At 54.2% G+C, this 18,794-nt stretch overlaps 1 protein-coding gene and 1 pseudogene across 1 annotated transcript; both read right to left on the reverse strand.

Annotated features, from left to right (window-relative positions):
- LOC144592285 (proteinase-activated receptor 1 pseudogene) overlaps positions 1 to 8,678 on the reverse strand; it is a 30,059-nt pseudogene extending 21,381 nt beyond the window's left edge.
- An 8,570-nt stretch (positions 8,679 to 17,248) lies between these two features.
- On the reverse strand, positions 17,249 to 18,293 carry LOC144592286 (proteinase-activated receptor 1-like). Its single transcript, XM_078396813.1, has one exon. It carries the CDS (start codon positions 18,278 to 18,280, stop codon positions 17,249 to 17,251), a length of 1,032 nt encoding a protein of 343 aa, XP_078252939.1. The 5' UTR covers positions 18,281 to 18,293.
- Positions 18,294 to 18,794: the final 501 nt, after the last annotated feature.

Here is an 18,794-nt window from a genome sequence, read left to right on the forward strand (position 1 = left end):
TGTATGTATGTATATGTGTATGTACGGAAGATTACTTACAAACCCTACTCCTCCTAGACGGTACACCAAAGCGCTACGATTTTTGTACCGCCGTATTCACCATTAACCTGGGCAACTATTGTAAGTACTTTCGTTCAAATTGAAGCTACCTTTTTAAAGCTAGAGAGATATTAAAGTTTAAATTTTTCATTTCTAACCCTTTCTTCAAGGGGCTACATTTGTTTCCAAATGTTTCCAGAAAAGGATTTAGTTTTCAGCAAGGATTTAGTTTTCAGCTTGTGACGCTACATTGTTTCGAAAAGCTTCCAAGAAGTCTTTTTTGTTATTGCAAGTCAAGTCAAGTCAAGTCAGTTTTATTTGTATAGCACATTTAAAAACAACCCACGTTGACCAAAGTACTGCACATCTGATTAGGAAAAAACAACAAACATCTGATTAGGGAAAAAAAAAAGAATGAAGGCTATAGTGGTCACTTGACATACACAGATCAGGAGGACGGGCCCAACGGGCACACTTGGAGAGTAAGAGTGGGGCTGGGGGAGGAGAGAATGGGGGTGTGGGGACGGGCCCAACGGGCCCTCTTTTCCGGGCCCAACGGGCACACTTGGAGAGTAAGAGTGGGGCTGGGGGAGTGAGAATGGGGGGTGTGGGGACGGGCCCAACGGGCCTCTTTCTAGTATACTACTAAAACTCTGCGGTCCAACATTCCGTATGTATATGTGTATGTACGCAAAGATTCCGAAGAGTTTCTGTCCATAACTTACAAACCCTACTCCTCCCTGACGGTACACCAAAGCGCTACGATTTTTGTACCGCCATATTCACCATTAACATGGGCAACTATTGTAAGTACTTTCGTTCAAATTGAAGCTACCTTTTTAAAGCTAGAGAGATATTAAAGTTTAATTTTCATTTCTAACCCTTTTCTTGAAGGGGCTTCAGCGCGTGATGTCACAATGGCACCCGTGCACCAATGAGAGATCAGCTCGGTTTTAAATTTACATCTTCAGCTTGTGACGTCACAATGCTTGTGTGAGATTGTTGCAACATTGTTGCGAAAGGCAACTGCCAGTTTTTTAAAGTTGTGCAAGTCACTTAACATACACAGATCAGCATGGGCCCCTATTCCCTCCCTCTCAACCCCTTCCTCCCCACTCCTTCCCACCTCCATCCCCACTCCCTCCCCCCCTCCTCCCCAACTCCCTCCCCACCTCCCTCACCCCTCCTCCCCTAACTCCCCCCCTCCCTCCTTCCCTCCATCCCTCCCCCCCTCCCTCCACCCTTCCATCCCTCTCCCCCTCCCCCCTCCTTCCACCCTCCCTCCCCCCTTCTGGTTACAAAGGAAACCCTACGGGGATGGGCCCAACGGGGAAAGAGGGGTACTGGGAAAAGGGGAGGTCCCCCTCCCTCCCCTCCCCTCCCCCCTCCCCCTCCCCCCTAACCCTCTCCCTCCCCCTTCCCCCCTCCCCTCCTCCCTCCACACCTCCCTCCTCCCTCCCTCCCCTCCTCCCGGTTACAATGGAAACCCTACGAGGACGGGCCCAACGGGGAAAGAGGGGTACTGGGAAAAGGGGAGGTCCCACTTCACCTCTCAACCCCTTCCTCCCCCCTCCTTCCCACCTCCATCCCCACTCCCTCCCCCCCTCCCTCCCCCTCAATCCCAACCTCCATCACCACTCAGCCCCTAACTCCCCCCCTCCCTCCTTCCCTCCATCCCACCCTCCCCCACTCCCTCCCAACTCCCTCCACCCTTCCATCCCTCTCCCCCTCCCCCCTCCTTCCACCCTCCCTCCCCCCTCCCGGTTACAATGGAAACCCTACGGGGACGGGCCCAACGGGGAAAGAGGGGTACTGGGAAAAGGGGAGGTCCCCCTTCCCCCCTCAACCCCTTCCTTCCCACCTCCATCCGCACTCCCTCCCCCCTCCTCCCCCTCCCTCCCCAACTCCCTCCCCCCTCCCCCTCCCCCTAACTCCCCCCCTCCCTCCTTCCCTCCATCCCTCCCTCCCCAATCCCTCCCCCCTCCCTCCACCCTTCCATCCCTCTCCCCCCTCCTTCCACCCTCCCTCCCCCCTCCCGGTTACAATTGAAACCCTACGAGGACGGGCCCATCGGGGAAAGAGGGGTACTGGGAAAAGGGGAGGTCCCCCTCCCTTCCCCCTTCCCCCTCCCCTCCCCCCTCCCTCCCCCTCCCCCCTACCCCCTCCCTCCCCTCCCCTCCTCCCTCCACACCTCCCTCCTCCCTCCCTCCCCTTCCCTCCCTCCCCTCCTCCCGGTTACAATGGAAACCCTACGAGGACGGGCCCAACGGGGAAAGAGGGGTACTGGGAAAAGGGGAGGTCCCCCTCCCTCCCCCTTACACGCTCCCTCCCTCCCCCTCCCCCTCTCCCTCCCCCCTCCCCTCCCCCCTCCCTCCCCCTCCCCTCCTCCCTCCACACCTCCCTCCTCCCTCCCCCCTACCCCCCTCCCTCCCCTCTCCCTCCTCCCCCTTCCCCCTCCCTCCCCCTCCCCTCCTCCCTCCCCCTCCCCTCCTCCCTCCACACCTCCCTCCTCCCTCCCTCCCCCTTCCCTACCTCCCCTCCTCCCGGTTACAATGGAAACCCTACGACGACGGGCCCAACGGGGAAAGAGGGGTACTGGGAAAACGGGTGGTCCCCCTCCCTCCCCCCTTCCCCCCTCCCTACCCCCTCCCTCCCCTCTCCCTCCCCCTTGCCCCTTCCCCCCTCCCCCTCCCCTCCCCCCTCCACACCTCCCTCCTCCCTTCCCTCCCCCCCACTCCCCTCCCGGTTACAATGGAAACCTTACGAGGACGGGCACAACGGGGAAAGAGGGGTACTGGGAAAAGGGGAGGTCCCCCTCCCTCCCCCTTCCACCCTCACCCCTTCCCCCCACCCCTCCCCCTCTCCCTCCCCCCTCCCTCCACCTCCCCCCCTTCCCCCCTCCCCCTCCCTCCCCCTCCCCTCCTCCCTCCACACCTCCCTCTTCCCTCCCTCCCCCCTCCCTCCCTGCCTCACGGTTACAATGGAAACCCTACGAGGACGGGCCCAACGGGGAAAGGGGTGTGCTGGGGAAAGGGGGGGGGAGAGTAAGAGTGTATCTGGGGGAGAGAGAATGGGGGGGTCTGAGAATGGGGACTGGGGAGGGGGACAACAGGGGGCTTGGTGGTTTGGGAAAGAAGAGTACTGGGAAAAGGGGAGGTACCCCTCCCTCCCCACTCTCCTCCCTCCCTCATCCCTCCCTCCCTCCCGTCCCAGCAGCGCTGACCGCCGGGAGGTGTAGTCGCCGTCGCCTCTCCCGCTGTTTGATTTCATTTATAACAAAGACATTTATTTAAAATGAGGAATGTGATTTTCATTAAGTTTGATTTTATTTATTTTAAAAAAGCTGATGCTCTATAGATAAGTTTATTTCCTTTTCAACAAAGAACGCTGTTTATTTTAAAGTAAAATAGACCCTCCCCCCACCCCCCTCCCTCCCCTCTCCCTCCCCATCCCCCTCCCCTCCTTCCCCCTCCCCTCCCCCCTCCACTCCACCCTCCCCTCCCCCCCTCCCTCCCACTTCCCTCCCTCCCATCCTCCCGGTTACAATGGAAACCCTACGAGGACGGGCCCAACGGGCCCACTCGGTCTAGTATACTATTAAAACTCAGATGTTGTATCTATATATATATATTCCACTGATGTCGGCTGAATACGGCAATTCCGGCAAAACGGTGAACCGTAGCGCCACGATTTTTGTACCGCCTTAATCAGCATGCGGTTCGCTGCTGGAAAATGATATTTTTATTTAATTCGGACGCATATTTTTTAAGTTACAGAGGTTTAAAAGTGCTGCCCCCCCTGATTTATCGAAGTTTTGACAGAAGGGGGGCGCTGCGGTGCGGATTTATTCTCCATTGTGATGTCACAATGCCCCTGTGAGATGAACTCGAGCAGACCCCCCTTCCCCCCCCCCCGTGGTATTCAGCGTGTGACGTCACAATGCCCCTGTGCTACATTGTTGCGAAGAGCTGTCAAGTCAAGTCAATTTTATTTGTATAGCACATTTAAAAACAACCCACGTTGACCAAAGTGCTGTACATCTGATTAGGTACTAAGGAAAAAAATGAAACATACAGTAGCATGCAAACAGTTCACAGCGCCTCCTCAATGAGCCTCAAACGCTAGGGAGTAGAAATAGGTTTTGAGCCTGGACTTAAAGGAGTCGATGGAGGGGGCAGTTCTGATGGGGAGAGGGATGCTCTTTCCACCCTGCCCCCTCTCTCCCTCCCCCCTCCCCCCTTTCCCCCCCTCCCCCCCTTTCCGCTCTCCCCTTCCCCCTCCCTCCCCTCCTCCCTCCTCCCTCCCTCCCCCTTCCCTCCCTCCCTCCTCCCGGTTACAATGGAATCCCTACGACCCCTTCCCCCTCCCTCCCCCTCCCCCCTACCCCCCCTCCCCTCTCCCCCCCCCTCCCCCCTCCCCCCCCCCTCCCCCCCCCTCCCCCCTACCCCCTCACTCCCCCCTTCCCCCTCCCCTCCCCCCCTCCCTCCCCCTCCCCTCCTCCCTCCACACCTCCCTCCTCCCTCCCTCCCCCTTCCCTCCCCTCCCCTCCTCCCGGTTACATGGAAACCCCTACGAGGACGGGCCCAACGGGGAAAGAGGGGTACTGGGTAAAGGGGAGGTCCCCCTCCTCCCCCCTTCCCCCCTCCCCTCCCCCTCCCTCCCCTACCCCCCTCCCTCCCTCCCCTCTCCCTCCCCCTACCCCCTCCCCTCCCCCCTCCTTCCCCATCTCCCTCCACACCTCCCTCCTCCCTCCACACCTCCCTCCTCCCTCCCTCCCCCTTCCCTCCTCCCGTCCTCCCGGTTACAATGGAAACCCTACAAGGACAGGCCCAACGGGGAAAGAGGGGAACTGGGAAAAGGGGAGGTCCCCCTCCTTCCCCCCTTCCCCCTTCCCCTCCCCTCCCTCCACCTCCCCCCTACCCCCCTCCCTCCACTCTCCCTCCCCCCTCCCCCCCTTCCCCCTCCCCTCCCCCTTCCCTCCCCTCCCCTCCTCTCTCCACACCTCCCTCCTCCCTTCCTCCCTTCCTCCCCCTTCCCTCCCTCCCCTCCTCCCGGTTACAATGGAAACCCTACGAGGACGGGCCCAACGGGGAAAGGGGTACTGTGAAAGGGGGAGGTCCCCCTCCCTCCCCCTCTACCCCCTACCCCCCCTCCCCCCCTTCCCCCCTCCCCCCCTCCCTCCCCACCTCCCTCCCTCCCTCCCCCTCCTTCCCTCCCCTCCTCCGGTTACAATGGAAAACCTACGAGGACGGGCCCAACGGGGAAAGAGGGGTACTGGGAAAAGGGGAGGTCCCCCTCCCTCCCCCTTCCCCCCTCCCCCTCCCCTACCTCCCCCCTCCCTCCCCCTCCCCCCTTCCCTTCTCCCTCCCCCCTTTCCCCCCCTCCCCCCTTTCCCCCCTCCCCCCCTTTCCGCCCTCCCCTTCCCCCCCTCCCTCCCCTCCTCCCTCCCTCCCCCTTCCCTCCCTCCCCTCCTCCCGGTTACAATGGATCCCTACGAGGACGGGCCCCAACGGGGAAAGAGGGGTACTGGGAAAAGGGGAGAGCCCCCTCCCTCCCCCCCTTCCCCCACCCATCCCCCCTCCATCCCCCTACCTCCCCTTCCCCTTTCCCCCTCCACCCCTACCCCCTTCCCTCCCCTCTCCCTCCCCCCTTTCCCCCCTCTCCTCCCCCTCCCCTCCTCCCTCCACTCCTCCCTCCCTCCCCCCTCCCTCCCCGCCTCCCAGTTACAATGGAAACCCTACAAGGACGGGCACAACGGGGAAAGAGGGGGTACTGGGAAAAGGGGAGGTCCTCCTCCCTCCCCCCCTTCCCTCTCCCCTTCCCCCCTCCCCCCTCCCCTCCCTCCCTCCCCCCTCCCTTCCCCCTACCCCCTCCCTCCCTCTCCCTCCCCCCTCCCCCTCCCCCCTCCCATCCCACAACGGGTAAAGAGGGGTACTGGGAAAACAGGTGGTCCCCCTCCCCCCTCCCTCCCACCTCCCTCCCCGCCTCCCGGTTACAATGGAAACCCTACGAGGAAGGGCCCAACGGGCCCACTTGGTCTAGTATAATACTAAAACTCAGATCTTGTGTTATATATATATATATGCGCGTAACAGCGGTTTCTCTGATTTCGTCAAAACGGTGAACCGTAGCGCCACAATTTTTGCACCGCCTTAATCACCACGCGGTTATCTGCTGCAAAATTGTTTTTTATTTAATTCGGTCGCATGTTTTTTAAGTTACAGAGGTTTTAAAGCGCTCCCCCCCCCCCCTAAATTATAGGGGGGCGCTGCGGTGCAGATTTAGTTTTCAGCTTGTGGCTTGTGACGGCTACATTTGTTTCGAAAAGTTTCCAGAAAAGGATTTAGTTTTCAGCTTGTGCCGGCTACATTGTTTCGAAAAGTTTCCAGAAAAGCACTGATTGTTTTGTTATTGCAAGTCAAGTCAAGTCAAGTCAAGTCAAGTCAATTATATTTGTATAGCACATTTAAAAACAACCCATGTGGACCAAAGTGCTGCACATCTGATTAGGAAAAAAAAAAAAAAAGAAGGTTATAGTGGTCACTTGACATACACAGATCAGGAGGACGGGCCCAACGGGCACACTTGGAGAGTAAGAGTGGGGCTGGGGGAGGAGAGAATGGGGGGTGTGGGGACGGGCCCAACGGGCCCGCTTTGAACGGGCACACTTGTTCTAGTATACTATTAAAACTCAGATCTTGTATGTGTATGTATTTTTTTGGGGTTTGGCCTGGTATATAGATAACAGCGATTGCGGCAAAACGGCGAACCAAAGCGCGACGGTTTTTCGCACCGCCTCAATCGCCAATCTTCAATCGCCAATCTCGCGCTCGCTCGGCCGTGATATTTTCATTTAATTTGGTCGCGTGTTTTTTAAGTTACAGAGGTTTTAAAGCGCTGCCCCCCCCCCTTTTCAGGGGGGCGCTGCGGTGCAGATTTAGTCTTCAGCGTGTGATGTCACAATGCCCCTGTGAGATGAGCTCGAGCTGACCCCCCTTCCCCCCCCTTCAGCGTGTGATGTCACAATGGACAAGCAGCTGCTATTGGGTGTCTACTCTTTACAAATTTACATCTTTTTATTTTTAACCTTTTTTTTCAAGGTCTTCAGCTTGTGACGTCACAATGCTTGTGTGAGATGGTTGCTACATTGTTGCGAAAGGCAACTGATTGTTTTTTAAAGTTGTCTTTTTTATTGCAAGTCATTTAACATACACAGATCAGCATGGGGCCCCTATGCTCGTGGGCCACCGGGGCAAGTGTCTCGAAAAAAGAAAGGGGAGGTCCCCCTTCCCCCTCAACCCCTCCCTCCCCCTTCCACTCCCCCCTCCCTCCCCCTTCCACTCCCCCCCTCCCTCCCCCTCCCTCCAACTCCCCCCTTCCCCTCCCCTCCCTTCCCCCCTCCCCTCCCACCCCTTCCCCCTCCCCTCCCCTCCCCTCCCCCCCTCCATCCCCCTCCCCTCCTCCCTCCCCCCTCCCTCCCCGCCTCCCAGTTACAATGGAAACCCTACGGGGATGGGCCCAACGGGGAAGAGGGGTACTGGGAAAAGGGGAGGTCGTCCTCCCTCCCCTCCCCCTCCCTCCCCTCCCCCCTCAGTCCCCTCCCCCCTCCCCCCCTCCCCTCCCCCTTCCCCCCTCCCTTCCCTCCCCCTCCCTCCCCCTCCCCTCCCCCCTCCACACCTCCCTCCTCCCTTCCCTCCCCCCACTCCCCTCCCGGTTACAATGGAAACCCTACGAGGACGGGCCCAACTGGGAAAGAGGGGTACTGGGAAAAGGGGAGGTCCCCCTCCTTCCCCCCTCCCTCCCCCTTCCCCCTCCCTCCCCCCCACTCCCCTCCCGGTTACAATGGAAACCCTAGAAGGACGGGCCCAACGGGGAAAGAGGGGTACTGGGAAAAGGGGAGGTCCCCCTCCCTCCCCCTCCCCCTCCCCTCCCTCCCCACTACCCCCTCCCTCCCCCCTCTCCCCTCCCCTCCTCCCTCCTCCCTCCCTCCCACTTCCCTCCCTTCCCTCCTCCCCTCCTCCCGGTTACAATGGAAACCCTACGAGGACTGGCCCAATGGGGAAAGAGGGGTACTGGGAAAAGGGGAGGTCCCCCTCCCTCCCCCATTCCCTCTCCCCTCCCTCCCCTCCCCCTCCCCCCCTCCCTCCCCCTCCCCCTCCCCCCCCTCCCTCCCCTCTGCCTCCCCTTCCCCCCTCCCCTCCCTCCCCCTCCCCCCTACCACGCTCCCTCCCCTCTCCCCCCCTTCCCCTCCCCCCTCCATCCCCCCCTCCCCTCCCCCTCCACACCTCCCTCCTCCCTCCCTTCCCTCCCCCCCACTCCCCTCCCGGTTACAATGGAAACCCTACGAGGACGGGCCCAACGGGCACACTTGTGCTAGTATATATATACACACACACATATATACATACATATATACACACACACATATACATACATATATATATACACACACACACATATACATACATATATACACACACACACACACATGTATATATTTATATATATATAAAATCATCTTTCATTCTTCTTCCCCTCCCCCTTCCCTTTACCCCTTACTCCACCCTCCCTGCCCCCTGCTCACCGGACTGTAGAGCAGAGCCCCCGCCAGCCAGAACCAGCAACTCTGTCCGGGACATCCCGTGTGTGAGAGGATTCTCCCCACTCTTCACAAGTGAAGCGCAGTCCGCTAACCGCCTCTCTCCTTTCCTCCCTCCGCTGTTTTCTCTTTTGGTTCTCTACTTTAGCCTCAGAAGCTTATCCGTCAACTTCAGCTTGCACTTTTCGTTTTATTATCGAGTTGAACGATTCCTGGAAAACACTCCCCGTCTGCATGTTTGGGGAGTGTTCTTAAAGTGGTCAGACCTCACCCGGTTAACCATAGCCACACGATGTCTCACTTGACAAATATGACTATGCCTTCAAGCAATGAGCGCTGAAATACCTTAAAAACATATATATATGGGTGTAAAATAGTGCCGCTGTCGCCTCCATCTCCATAGCAACGGTGTAAACCCAACCAGGCACATGCCTCCAGTTAGGTTTAGTTTAGTTTATTGGTGTCAGTGTACCGAGGTACAGTGAAAAGCTTTTGTTGCATGCTAACCAGTCAGCGGAAAGACAATACATGATTACAATCTATCCATTTACAGTGTACAGATACATGATAAGAGAATAATGTTTAGTGCAAGGTAGAGCCAGCAAAGTCCGATCAAGGATAGTCCGAGGGTCACCATCTTATCTGATTCCAGCACCAGCTTCAGACTCAATACCTTTGTCATCACCAAAATTCTTTGTTCCCACTCCATTACATTTCCTCACTTTGGACCCACAATTTCTCTTTAACCTGAAGGACAGCGATTTGTCATCAAGAACGAACATAGAACAGTGCAGCAACGAGAACAGGCCCATCGGCCCTCAATGTCTGTGCCAAACGTGATGCCAAGACGGTCTCATATCTAAAACCAACCTACCTCCCATTGTCTCCATCTACACTTCATGCTGTCTCAGCAAGGCCACCAGCTTAATCAAGGTCCATCCATCTCCCTTCTCCCCTCAGACTGGAGGTACAGAGGTTTGAAAATGTAAACCTCCAGATTCAGGGACAGTTTCTTCCCTACTGTTATCAAGCAACTGAACCGTTCTCTCACCAGCTAGAGAGCAGTCCTGACTTCCCATCCACCTCATTGGAGACCTTTGAATTACCTTTAATCGGACTTTATGAGACTTTATCTTGCATTAAACGTTATTCGATTTACCCTGTATCTGTATACTGTGAAGGGCTTGATGGTAATCATGTATAGTCTTTCCATTGACTGAATAGCACGCAACAAAATCCTTTTCACTGTACCTCAGTACACGTAAAAATAATTAAAATAAACTAAACTTAGAAAAAAAGCTTGCAAAACACAATTGGAAGAAACCCAGGTCCATGTTAGTGCAAGAGGCTGTCATAGTGACCTATTGTCGAGGGGAGGATTAGGATTGTGTGGGTTGGTTCAAGAATGACAGCTGTTGGAAAGTAGCTGTTCGTGAAGCTGGTGGTGTGGTCTGCCATGCTTCTGTATCTATAAGAAGATAACTGCAGATGCTGGTACAAATCGAAGGTTTTTATTCACAAAATGCTGGAGTAACTCAGCAGGTCAGGCAGCATCTCGGGAGAGAAGGAATGGGTGACGTTTCGGGTCGAGACCTTTCTTAAGCTTATGTATCTCCTGCCCGGTGGTAGCCGTGAGATGAAGCCATGGCCCAGATGATGGGGATCCTTGATGATAGTTCATAAGTTCATAAATTCATAAGTGATAGGAGCAGAATTAGGCCATTCGGCCCATGAAAGTCTACCCTGCCATTCAATCATGGCTGAACTATCTCTCCCTCCTAACCCCATTCTCCCGCCTTCTCCCTATAACCCCTGACACCCGCACTAATCAGGAATCTATGTATCTCTGCCTTAAAAGTATCCATTAGCTTGGCCTCCACAGCCGTCTGTGTCAATGAATTCCACAGATTGACCACCCTCTGACTTAGATAAATTTCTCCTCATCTCCTTCCTAGAGGAACGTCCTTTAATTCTGAGGCTTTGACCACTGTCCCACTAGTGGAAACATTCTCTCCACATGATAGATGCCACCTTCTAGAGAGAGCACCTCATGTCGATGCCTTAGATCACATGTGTCAAACTCAAGGCCAGCGGGCCGAATCCGGCCCGCCACGTCATTTTATGTGGCCCGTGAGAGCTTAATTGTCATTGGTCGAATATCTTTTAAGTTAAAGATATTTTAAACTTTAAAACTTTCATTTCTAAACACACACATTTTGTCCAAGTGCTGTGCGTCTGACGTCACCACGCACGGCCTCTCCTCACTCGCACAGACAAGATGGCCGCCGTTAGCGGAGCCGCCCGCCCGCAATCACGGGCTCCACTCCCCTCACTCTCCCCGCTCTACCACACCCGGGGGGCGGGGCGGGGCGGGCACTCCCGAGCAGGAGGGAGATGGTCGGACTGATGGTCCGCTCATCTGTCCCTTCAACCCACGTCACGGCGTCATCGAGTCCCCCCTCCCGCCCGGGCCCAGCACCGTTACCGCACACAGGCCGCAGCGCAGCGCAGCGGGCAGCTTCTCCTCCTCCTCCTCCAGCGGCCGCTTCCACCAACGGCCCCGTCGCGACTTCACAAAGATGGCGGCCTCCTCACGCTCCGCCATTTTGTGCACGCCTCCCGCAGCGCCTCTCTCCCCTCTCCTCCACTTCTTCCAGAGTAGCCGCCGCCTGACTCGGGTAGTCCCACCTCCGCTGCCCGACTGAGTAGTCCGGAGCTCCCTCCTCCTCCCTGCACGCTCGGTAAGTGCCTTTCGCCGCCAACGGCTCCACGGAGGGGAGGGGACGTGGGGGCCGAGTGGGTGGAGGGAAGGGTGGGGGTAGGAGGGGGGATGAGGGTGGGGGGAGGAGAGAATGGGGGGTGGGGGGAGGAGAGTGGGGGAAAGGGGGTGGTAGGGAAAGGGGTGGAGTGGGATTGGGGAGGGGGACAGCAGGGGTGGTTGGGGGAAGAGAGAGTGGGGGTGGGGGAACGGGAACAGTATGGGTCAGAGAAGAGAGTGGGGGGGAGGGGAGTGGGGGAGGAGCAGAGGGTGGGAGGGAGAGTGGGACTGGGGAAGGGTGTGGTGGTGGGGGGAAGAGAGAGGCGGTGGGAGGAAGGGGACTGGGGGTCAGGGAAGAGTGGGGGGAGGAAAGGGGGAGAAGGTGGGTGGGGGGAAGGGGACAGTGAGAGTGAAAGGGGAGGAGGGGGTGGGGGAGGAGAGAGGGGGTGTGGGGGGGAAGGGTGGTGGGGGAAGGGGACAGTGAGAGTGGGGTAGGAGGGGGGTGAGGGGAGGAGTGTGAGAGAGTGGGGCTGGGGAGGAGAGAGTGTTGGAAAGGGGGATGGTGGGGAAAGGGGTGGGGGAGAGTGCGAGTGCGTGTGGGAGGGAGAGTGGGACTGGGGAGGAGGGCAGAGTGCAGGTTGGGAGGAGGAGGGGTGGGGGGAAGGGGACAGCAGGGGAGGGGGGGTGATGGTGGGGGGTTGAGAGTGGAGGAGGGGGACAGTGGGGGTCAGGGGAGAGTGGCAGGAGGGAGGAAAAGGTGGGGGTAGGAGACAGTGAGTGAAAGGAGGGTGTGGGTGGGGGAGGAGAGGAAGTGTGGGGGGAAGGGGGGTGGTGGAGGGGGGAAGTTAGTGGGGGGGGAGGGGGACGGTGAGAATGCAGGTGGGTGGAGAAGGTAGGGGTGGGAGGGAGGTGAGGGGAGGAGAGAGTGGGGGAGGCGGGGTGGAGGAGAGTGGGGCTGGGGGAGAAGAGAATGTGGGGGGTGGGGGAAAAGGGGGCCAGTTACAACCGGCCCTTTGAGTCGCACCATAATGCTGATGTGGCCCAGGGTGAAAATGAGTTTGACACCCCTGATGTACATGATTAGCACGGGTGTCAGGGGTTATTGGGGGAGGGGGGCAAAAGGCAGAAGAATGGGGTTGGGGGGGAAATATAGAGAGTCATGAGTGATACAGTGTGGAAACAGGCCCTATGGCCCAACTTGCCCACAAATGCCCCAGCTGCACTAGTCCCATTTGCCTGCGCTTGGTCTATATCCGTCCAACCCTGTCCTATCCATGTACCTGTCCAACTGTTTCTTAAACGATGGGATAGTCCCAGCCTCAACTACCTCCTCTGGCAGCTCGTTCCATACACCCGCCACCCTTTGTGTGAAAAAGATACCCCTCAGATTCCTATTAAATCTTTTCCCCTTCACCTTGAACCCGTGGCCTCTGGTCCTTGATTCCCCTGCTCTGCGCAAGAGATTCTGCGCATCTACCCGATCTATTCCTCTCATGACCAGATCAGCCATAATTGAATGGCGGAGTAGACTTGATGGGCCGAATGGCTTAATTCTGCTCCTAGAACTTTTGAAGGACAAACCCGCACTGCACGTCTTTAAGACATGGGAGAAAGGCTGGAGCACCCGGAGGAAACCCACACTGTCACAGGGAGAAAGCTCAAACCCCACACAGACAGCACCCGAGGACAGGATTGAACCCTAGCCTCTAACGTTGCGAGGGGCCAACTCTACCAGTTGTTATTTAGAAAGTACAATATCAGATAGTCTAATAGTTAGCCATCTCTGCCGTCAGTAATGGAGAGGGTTTCTCTTTTGTTTTCAAATCAGTTTATTGCCGGTGTGAAATACGAAGGCAGGTGAATTACGGGCGCAACCAATAGACAATAGGTGCAGGAGGAGGCCATTCGGCCCTTCGAGCCAGCACCGCCATTCAATGTGATCATGGCTGATCATTCTCAGTCAATACCCCGTTCCTGCCTTCTCCGCATACCCCCTGACTCCGCTATCCTTAAGAGATCTATCTAGCTCTCTCTTGAATGCATTCAGAGAACTGGTCTCCACTGCCTTCTGAGGTAGAGAATTCCACAGATTTACAACTCTCTGACTGAAAAAGTTTTTCCTCATCTCTGTTCTCAATGGCCTACCCCTTATTCTTAAACTGTGGCCCCTTGTTCTGGACTCCCCCAACATTGGGAACATGTTTCCTGCCTCTAACGTGTCCAACCCCTTAATAATCTTATATGTGACCTAGAGTCAGTGATTACAAATGAAAACAACTGAGTTAAAGACGACATAAATATTATAAAACAAGCAGTGGGGCAGCACGGCGGCGCAGCGGCAGTTATTGCCTTACAGCACCAGAGACCCGGGTTCAATCCTGACCACAGGTGCTTGTTTGAACGGAGTTTGTACATTCTCCCTGTGACCAGAATGGGTTTCCTCAGGGTGCTCTGGTTTTCTCCCATGCTCCAAAGACGTAGGTTAATTGGCTTTGGTATAATTATCTTGAATTATATTTGAAGGCGCTCGACATCGATGCGGAGTCCTGGGAGAGCCTTGCAGCTGACCGTACGAGGTGGAGAGGTACCCTGAACCAACATCTCAAAACGGGGGAAGGGAAACTGATGAAGACAGCGGCAGACAAGCGGGCACGCAGAAAGGAGTGCGGCAACTTCAACAGACCAGAGACCACATACAAACGTGACCTTTTCGACAGAGAATGTCGCTCCCGCATTGGTCTCTTCAGCCACAAGCGACGCTGCTCTAACTGAGGTGTGGTCAACTAGGATGCATGATCAGCCATGACCAAGGGGGCCTAAGAATGATCAATTGTCCCTACTGTGTGCAGGATACTGCTAATGTGTGGCGATCGCTGGTCGGCGCAGACTCGGTGTGTATAAGGATGGACCTGTTTCCAGGCTGTATCTCTAAACTAAATAAACAGCACAATTATAGAATTGATTTGGCCAAAGGTAGCTGTGATACAGTGGAGAAATGTAGAAAAGGGGGAAGACGGCGGGTGAAGAGAAATGACATTCTGGCCTTCCATCACAGTGAGGAGGGGACTGGAGGGGACTCACTGTGATGGATGTTACTTTTTTTTTGTTTTTTTTTGTGTTGGTTTGTGATTGTGTGTGTGTAATTGCTTATTTTATTGCTCTTACTGTTGGACTGTGTGTGACGAAATCTCGTCCGAAAGACTTGTTTTTTGGATAAGTAGTCAATAGTCAATTTATTTGTCACATACACATAAATGTGCAGTGAAATGAAAAATTGCCCGCAATTCAACAATAAGACCAATAAGAATAATCAATTAAAATGCAATAACACATACAGTCATAACCAACACCAAACAAAAGAAACATCCATCACAGTGAGTCTCCTCCAGTCACCTCCTCACTGTGATGGAAGGCCAGAATGTCTTTATGACAATAAAGGTAATTCTGATTTATTCACAAAATGATGGAGTAACTCAGCAGGTCAGGCAGCATCTCAGGAGAGAAGGAATGGGTGGCGTTTTGGGTCGAGACACTTCTTCAGACTGGTAATTCTCAGAAAGGTAATTCTGATTCTGAAGAGTACAAAATAATTTGATCGCAGTTAGCCAGGTCCCAGAGTTTTAGAATGCTGTTGTATTTAATAAGAAAGGGACCCATTTATCCCCACTCTTTGCTTTCTGTCTGTCAACCAATTTTCTATCCATGTCAGTACCCTACCCCAATACCATGTGCCCTAATTTTGCCCACTAATCTCCTATGTGGGACCTTGTCGAAGGCTTTCTGAAAGTCGAGGTGCACCACATCCACTGACTCTCCCGTCAATTTTCCTAGTTACATCCTCAAAAAATTCCAGATTTGTCAAGCATGATTTCCCCTTCGTAAATCCATGCTGACTCGGAATGATCCTGTTACTGCTATCCAAATGCTCAGCAATTTCGTCTTTTATAATTGACTCCAGCATCTTCCCCACCACTGATGTCAGACTAACTGGTCTATAATTACCCGTTTTTTCCCTCCCTCCTTTCTTAAAAATTGGGATAACATTTGCTATCCTCCAATCCACAGGAACTGATCCTGAATCTATAGAACATTGAAAAATGATCTCCAATGCCTCCACTATTTCTAGAGCCACCTCCTTAAGTACCCTGGGATGCAGACCATCAGGCCCTGGGGATTTATCAGCCTTCAGTCCCATCAGTCTACCCAAAACCATTTCATGCCTAATGTGGATTTCCTTCAGTTCCTCCATCACCCTAGGTTCTCTGGCCCCTAGAACATTTGGGAGATTGTGTGTATCTTCCTCAGTGAAGACAGATCCAAAGTAACGGTTTAACTCGTCTGCCATTTCTTTGTTCCCCATAATAAATTCCCCTGCTTCTGTCTTCAAGGGACCCACATTTGCCTTGACTATTTTTTTCCTCTTCACGTACCTAAAAAAACTTTTGCTATCCTCCTTTATATTATTGGCTAATTTACCCTCGTACCTCATCTTTTCTCCCCGTATTGCCTTTTTAGTTAACTTTTGTTGCTCTTTAAAAGAGTCCCAATCCTCTGTCTTCCCACTCTTCTTTGCTATGTTATACTTCCTCTCCTTAATTTTTATGCTGTCCCTGACTTCCCTTGTCAGCCACAGGTGTCTCTTACTCCCCTTAGAGTCTTTCCACCTCTTTGGAATAAATTGATCCTGCAACCTCTGCATTATTCCCAGGAATACCTGCCATTGCTGTTCTACCGTCTTCCCTGCTAGGGCCTCCTTCCAATCAATTTTGGCCAGCTCCCGCCTCATGCCTCTGTAATCCCCTTTGCTATAATGCAGTGACCAGTGGGGTACCGCAAGGTTCGGTGCTGGGACCCCAGCTATTTACGATAGCTATTAGACGAAGGGATTAAAAGTGCCATTAGCAAATTTGCAGATGATACTAAGCTGGGGGGTAGTGTGAATTGTGAGGAAGATGCAATAAGGCTGCAGGGTGACTTGGACAGGTTGTGTGAGTGGGCGGATACATGGCAGATGCAGTTTAATGTAGATAAGTGTGAGGTTATTCACTTTGGAAGTAAGAATAAAAAGGCAGATTATTATCTGAATGGTGTCAAGTTAGGAGGAGGGGCAGTTCAACGAGATCTGGGTGTCCTAGTGCATCAGTCAATGAAAGGAAGCATGCAGGTACAGCAGGCAGTGAAGAAAGCCAATGGAATGTTGGCCTTCGTAACAAGAGTTGAGTATAGGAGCAAAGTGGTCCTTCTACAGTTGTACCGGGCCCTGGTGAGACCGCACCTGGAGTACTGTGTGCAGTTTTGGTCTCCAAATTTGAGGAAGGATATTCTTGCTATGGAGGGCATGCAGCATAGGTTCACTAGGTTAATTCCCGGAATGGCGGGACTGTCATATGTTGAAAGGCTGGAGTGATTGGGCTTGTATACACTGGAATTTAGAAGGATGAGGGGGGATCTTATTGAAACATATAAGATAATTAGGGGATTGGACACATTAGAGGCAGGAAACATGTTCCCAATGTTGGGGGAGTCCAGAACAAGGGGCCACAGTTTAAGAATAAGGGGTAGGCCATTTAGAACGGAGATGAGGAAGAACTTTTTCAGTCAGAGAGTGGTGAAGGTGTGGAATTCTCTGCCTCAGAAGGCAGTGGAGGCCAGTTCGTTGGATGCTTTCAAGAGAGAGCTGGATAGAGCTCTTAAGGATAGCGGAGTGAGGGTGTATGGGGAGAAGGCAGGAACGGGGTACTGATTGAGAGTGATCAGCCATGATCGCATTGAATGGCGGTGCTGGCTCGAAGGGCTGAATGGCCTACTCCTGCACCTATTGTCTATTGTCTATTATCACCAGAACAAAACTCTTAGGATGTATTTAACATGATTGCCTCAACACCATTCTGCAGATCGCGCTGATGGGGGGTGGAAGTTCCCACTTTATTAATCCGTTCTTTTACCTGAATCATTTTGTTCTGCCCAGAACGCAGAAGGTGATGTAGCTGGTTTTGGAAAGAGGACGAAACGTAATAATAAATCAATGGATCAAGACAACAGCTCACACTACCCAGGCACACGCACAGGATGTAGGCAAAATAAAGGGACTCCTCTTTTTCGGGATAAAGATGCAGGGCGTGTACCACCAAGATGATGTTAGTGGGTGTAAAACAGACAATGAACACACAGAGTACAATGATCGCCAGGACGATGGCTTGTCTCTTCCCCTGCCGGTTGACCGCACTGGCCGAGTGCAGCGTTAGGATTATCTTCGTGTAGCAGGCTGTGTTGACGACCAGGGGAACGAGAAAGAAAACGACCAACTGGTAGGGCAGATAGTAGAGGGAAAAGGTGCGCCAGGCGTCGAAAGACAGCACGTCGTGGCAGGTGGTGATGTTGAGGTCGGCGATGTACATGGTCTGCTCTGTAAGGAAGAAGGGTAGAGTGCCGCAGATGGAGAGGAGCCAGGAGGCGAGGCAGAGACAGGTGGCTCGCCAGCGGCTCCGCCAGGAGGTCCACCTGATGGGGTAGACCACGGCCAGGCAGCGGTCCACACTGATGCAGGTCATCAGCAGCACCGAGCTGCACATGTAGGCATAGAAGCCGCCCGTCACCAGGCGGCACAGGATGGGGCCAAGCCGCCAGTCGTTGCCGGAGAAGTGGTAGGAGATCATGGGCGGCAGAAGCAGCACGAACAGCAGGTCGGCCGCCGCCAGGTTGATCATGTATATCACCGTCGGGTTGTTGGCCAAGCCGACCTTGAAGAGAAACACCAGGATTGCCAGCAGGTTGAGCGGCAGGCTGGCGGCAAGCACCAAGGTGTAGAGGAGAGGAATGACCACCGTCGTGCCCGGGCCCGTCAGGTATCCCCTCACCGACTCTGAGACCCACACTCCAGGCATTTCATTTGCCTACGAGTGACTCCCATTCAACCCCCGTCTCGACGCTGGCACTAGCGCGGGTCCCCTCCTCTGGGAAGGGGCGATTTTGCGATACCGGCTCCCCCCAAAGGTTTTGGAAAAATGTTGCTTCGGGAACTCGAGTTCCTCTCTGAAAATACAAGAACATTTTTTTTTTAAATTAATAATTTAGACTCGTTTATACACAATAGACAATATTGCCCTTCGAGCCAGCACCGCCATTCAATGTGATCATGGCTGATCATTCTCAATCAGTACCCCGTTCCTGCCTTCTCCACATACCCACTGACTCCGCTATCCTCTATCTAGCTCCCTCTTGAATGCATTCAGAGAATTGGCCTCCACTGCCTTCTGAGGCAGAGAATTCCACAGATTCACATTATGCTACTAAACGTATAAGATTATTAAGGGGTTAGACACTTTAGAGGCAGGAAACATGTTCCCAATGTTGGGGGAGTCCAGAACAAAGGGCCACAATTTAAGAATAAGGGGTAGG

The sequence above is a fragment of the Rhinoraja longicauda genome, chromosome 3 (assembly GCF_053455715.1).
Source record: "Rhinoraja longicauda isolate Sanriku21f chromosome 3, sRhiLon1.1, whole genome shotgun sequence".
Lineage (NCBI taxonomy): Eukaryota > Metazoa > Chordata > Chondrichthyes > Rajiformes > Arhynchobatidae > Rhinoraja > Rhinoraja longicauda.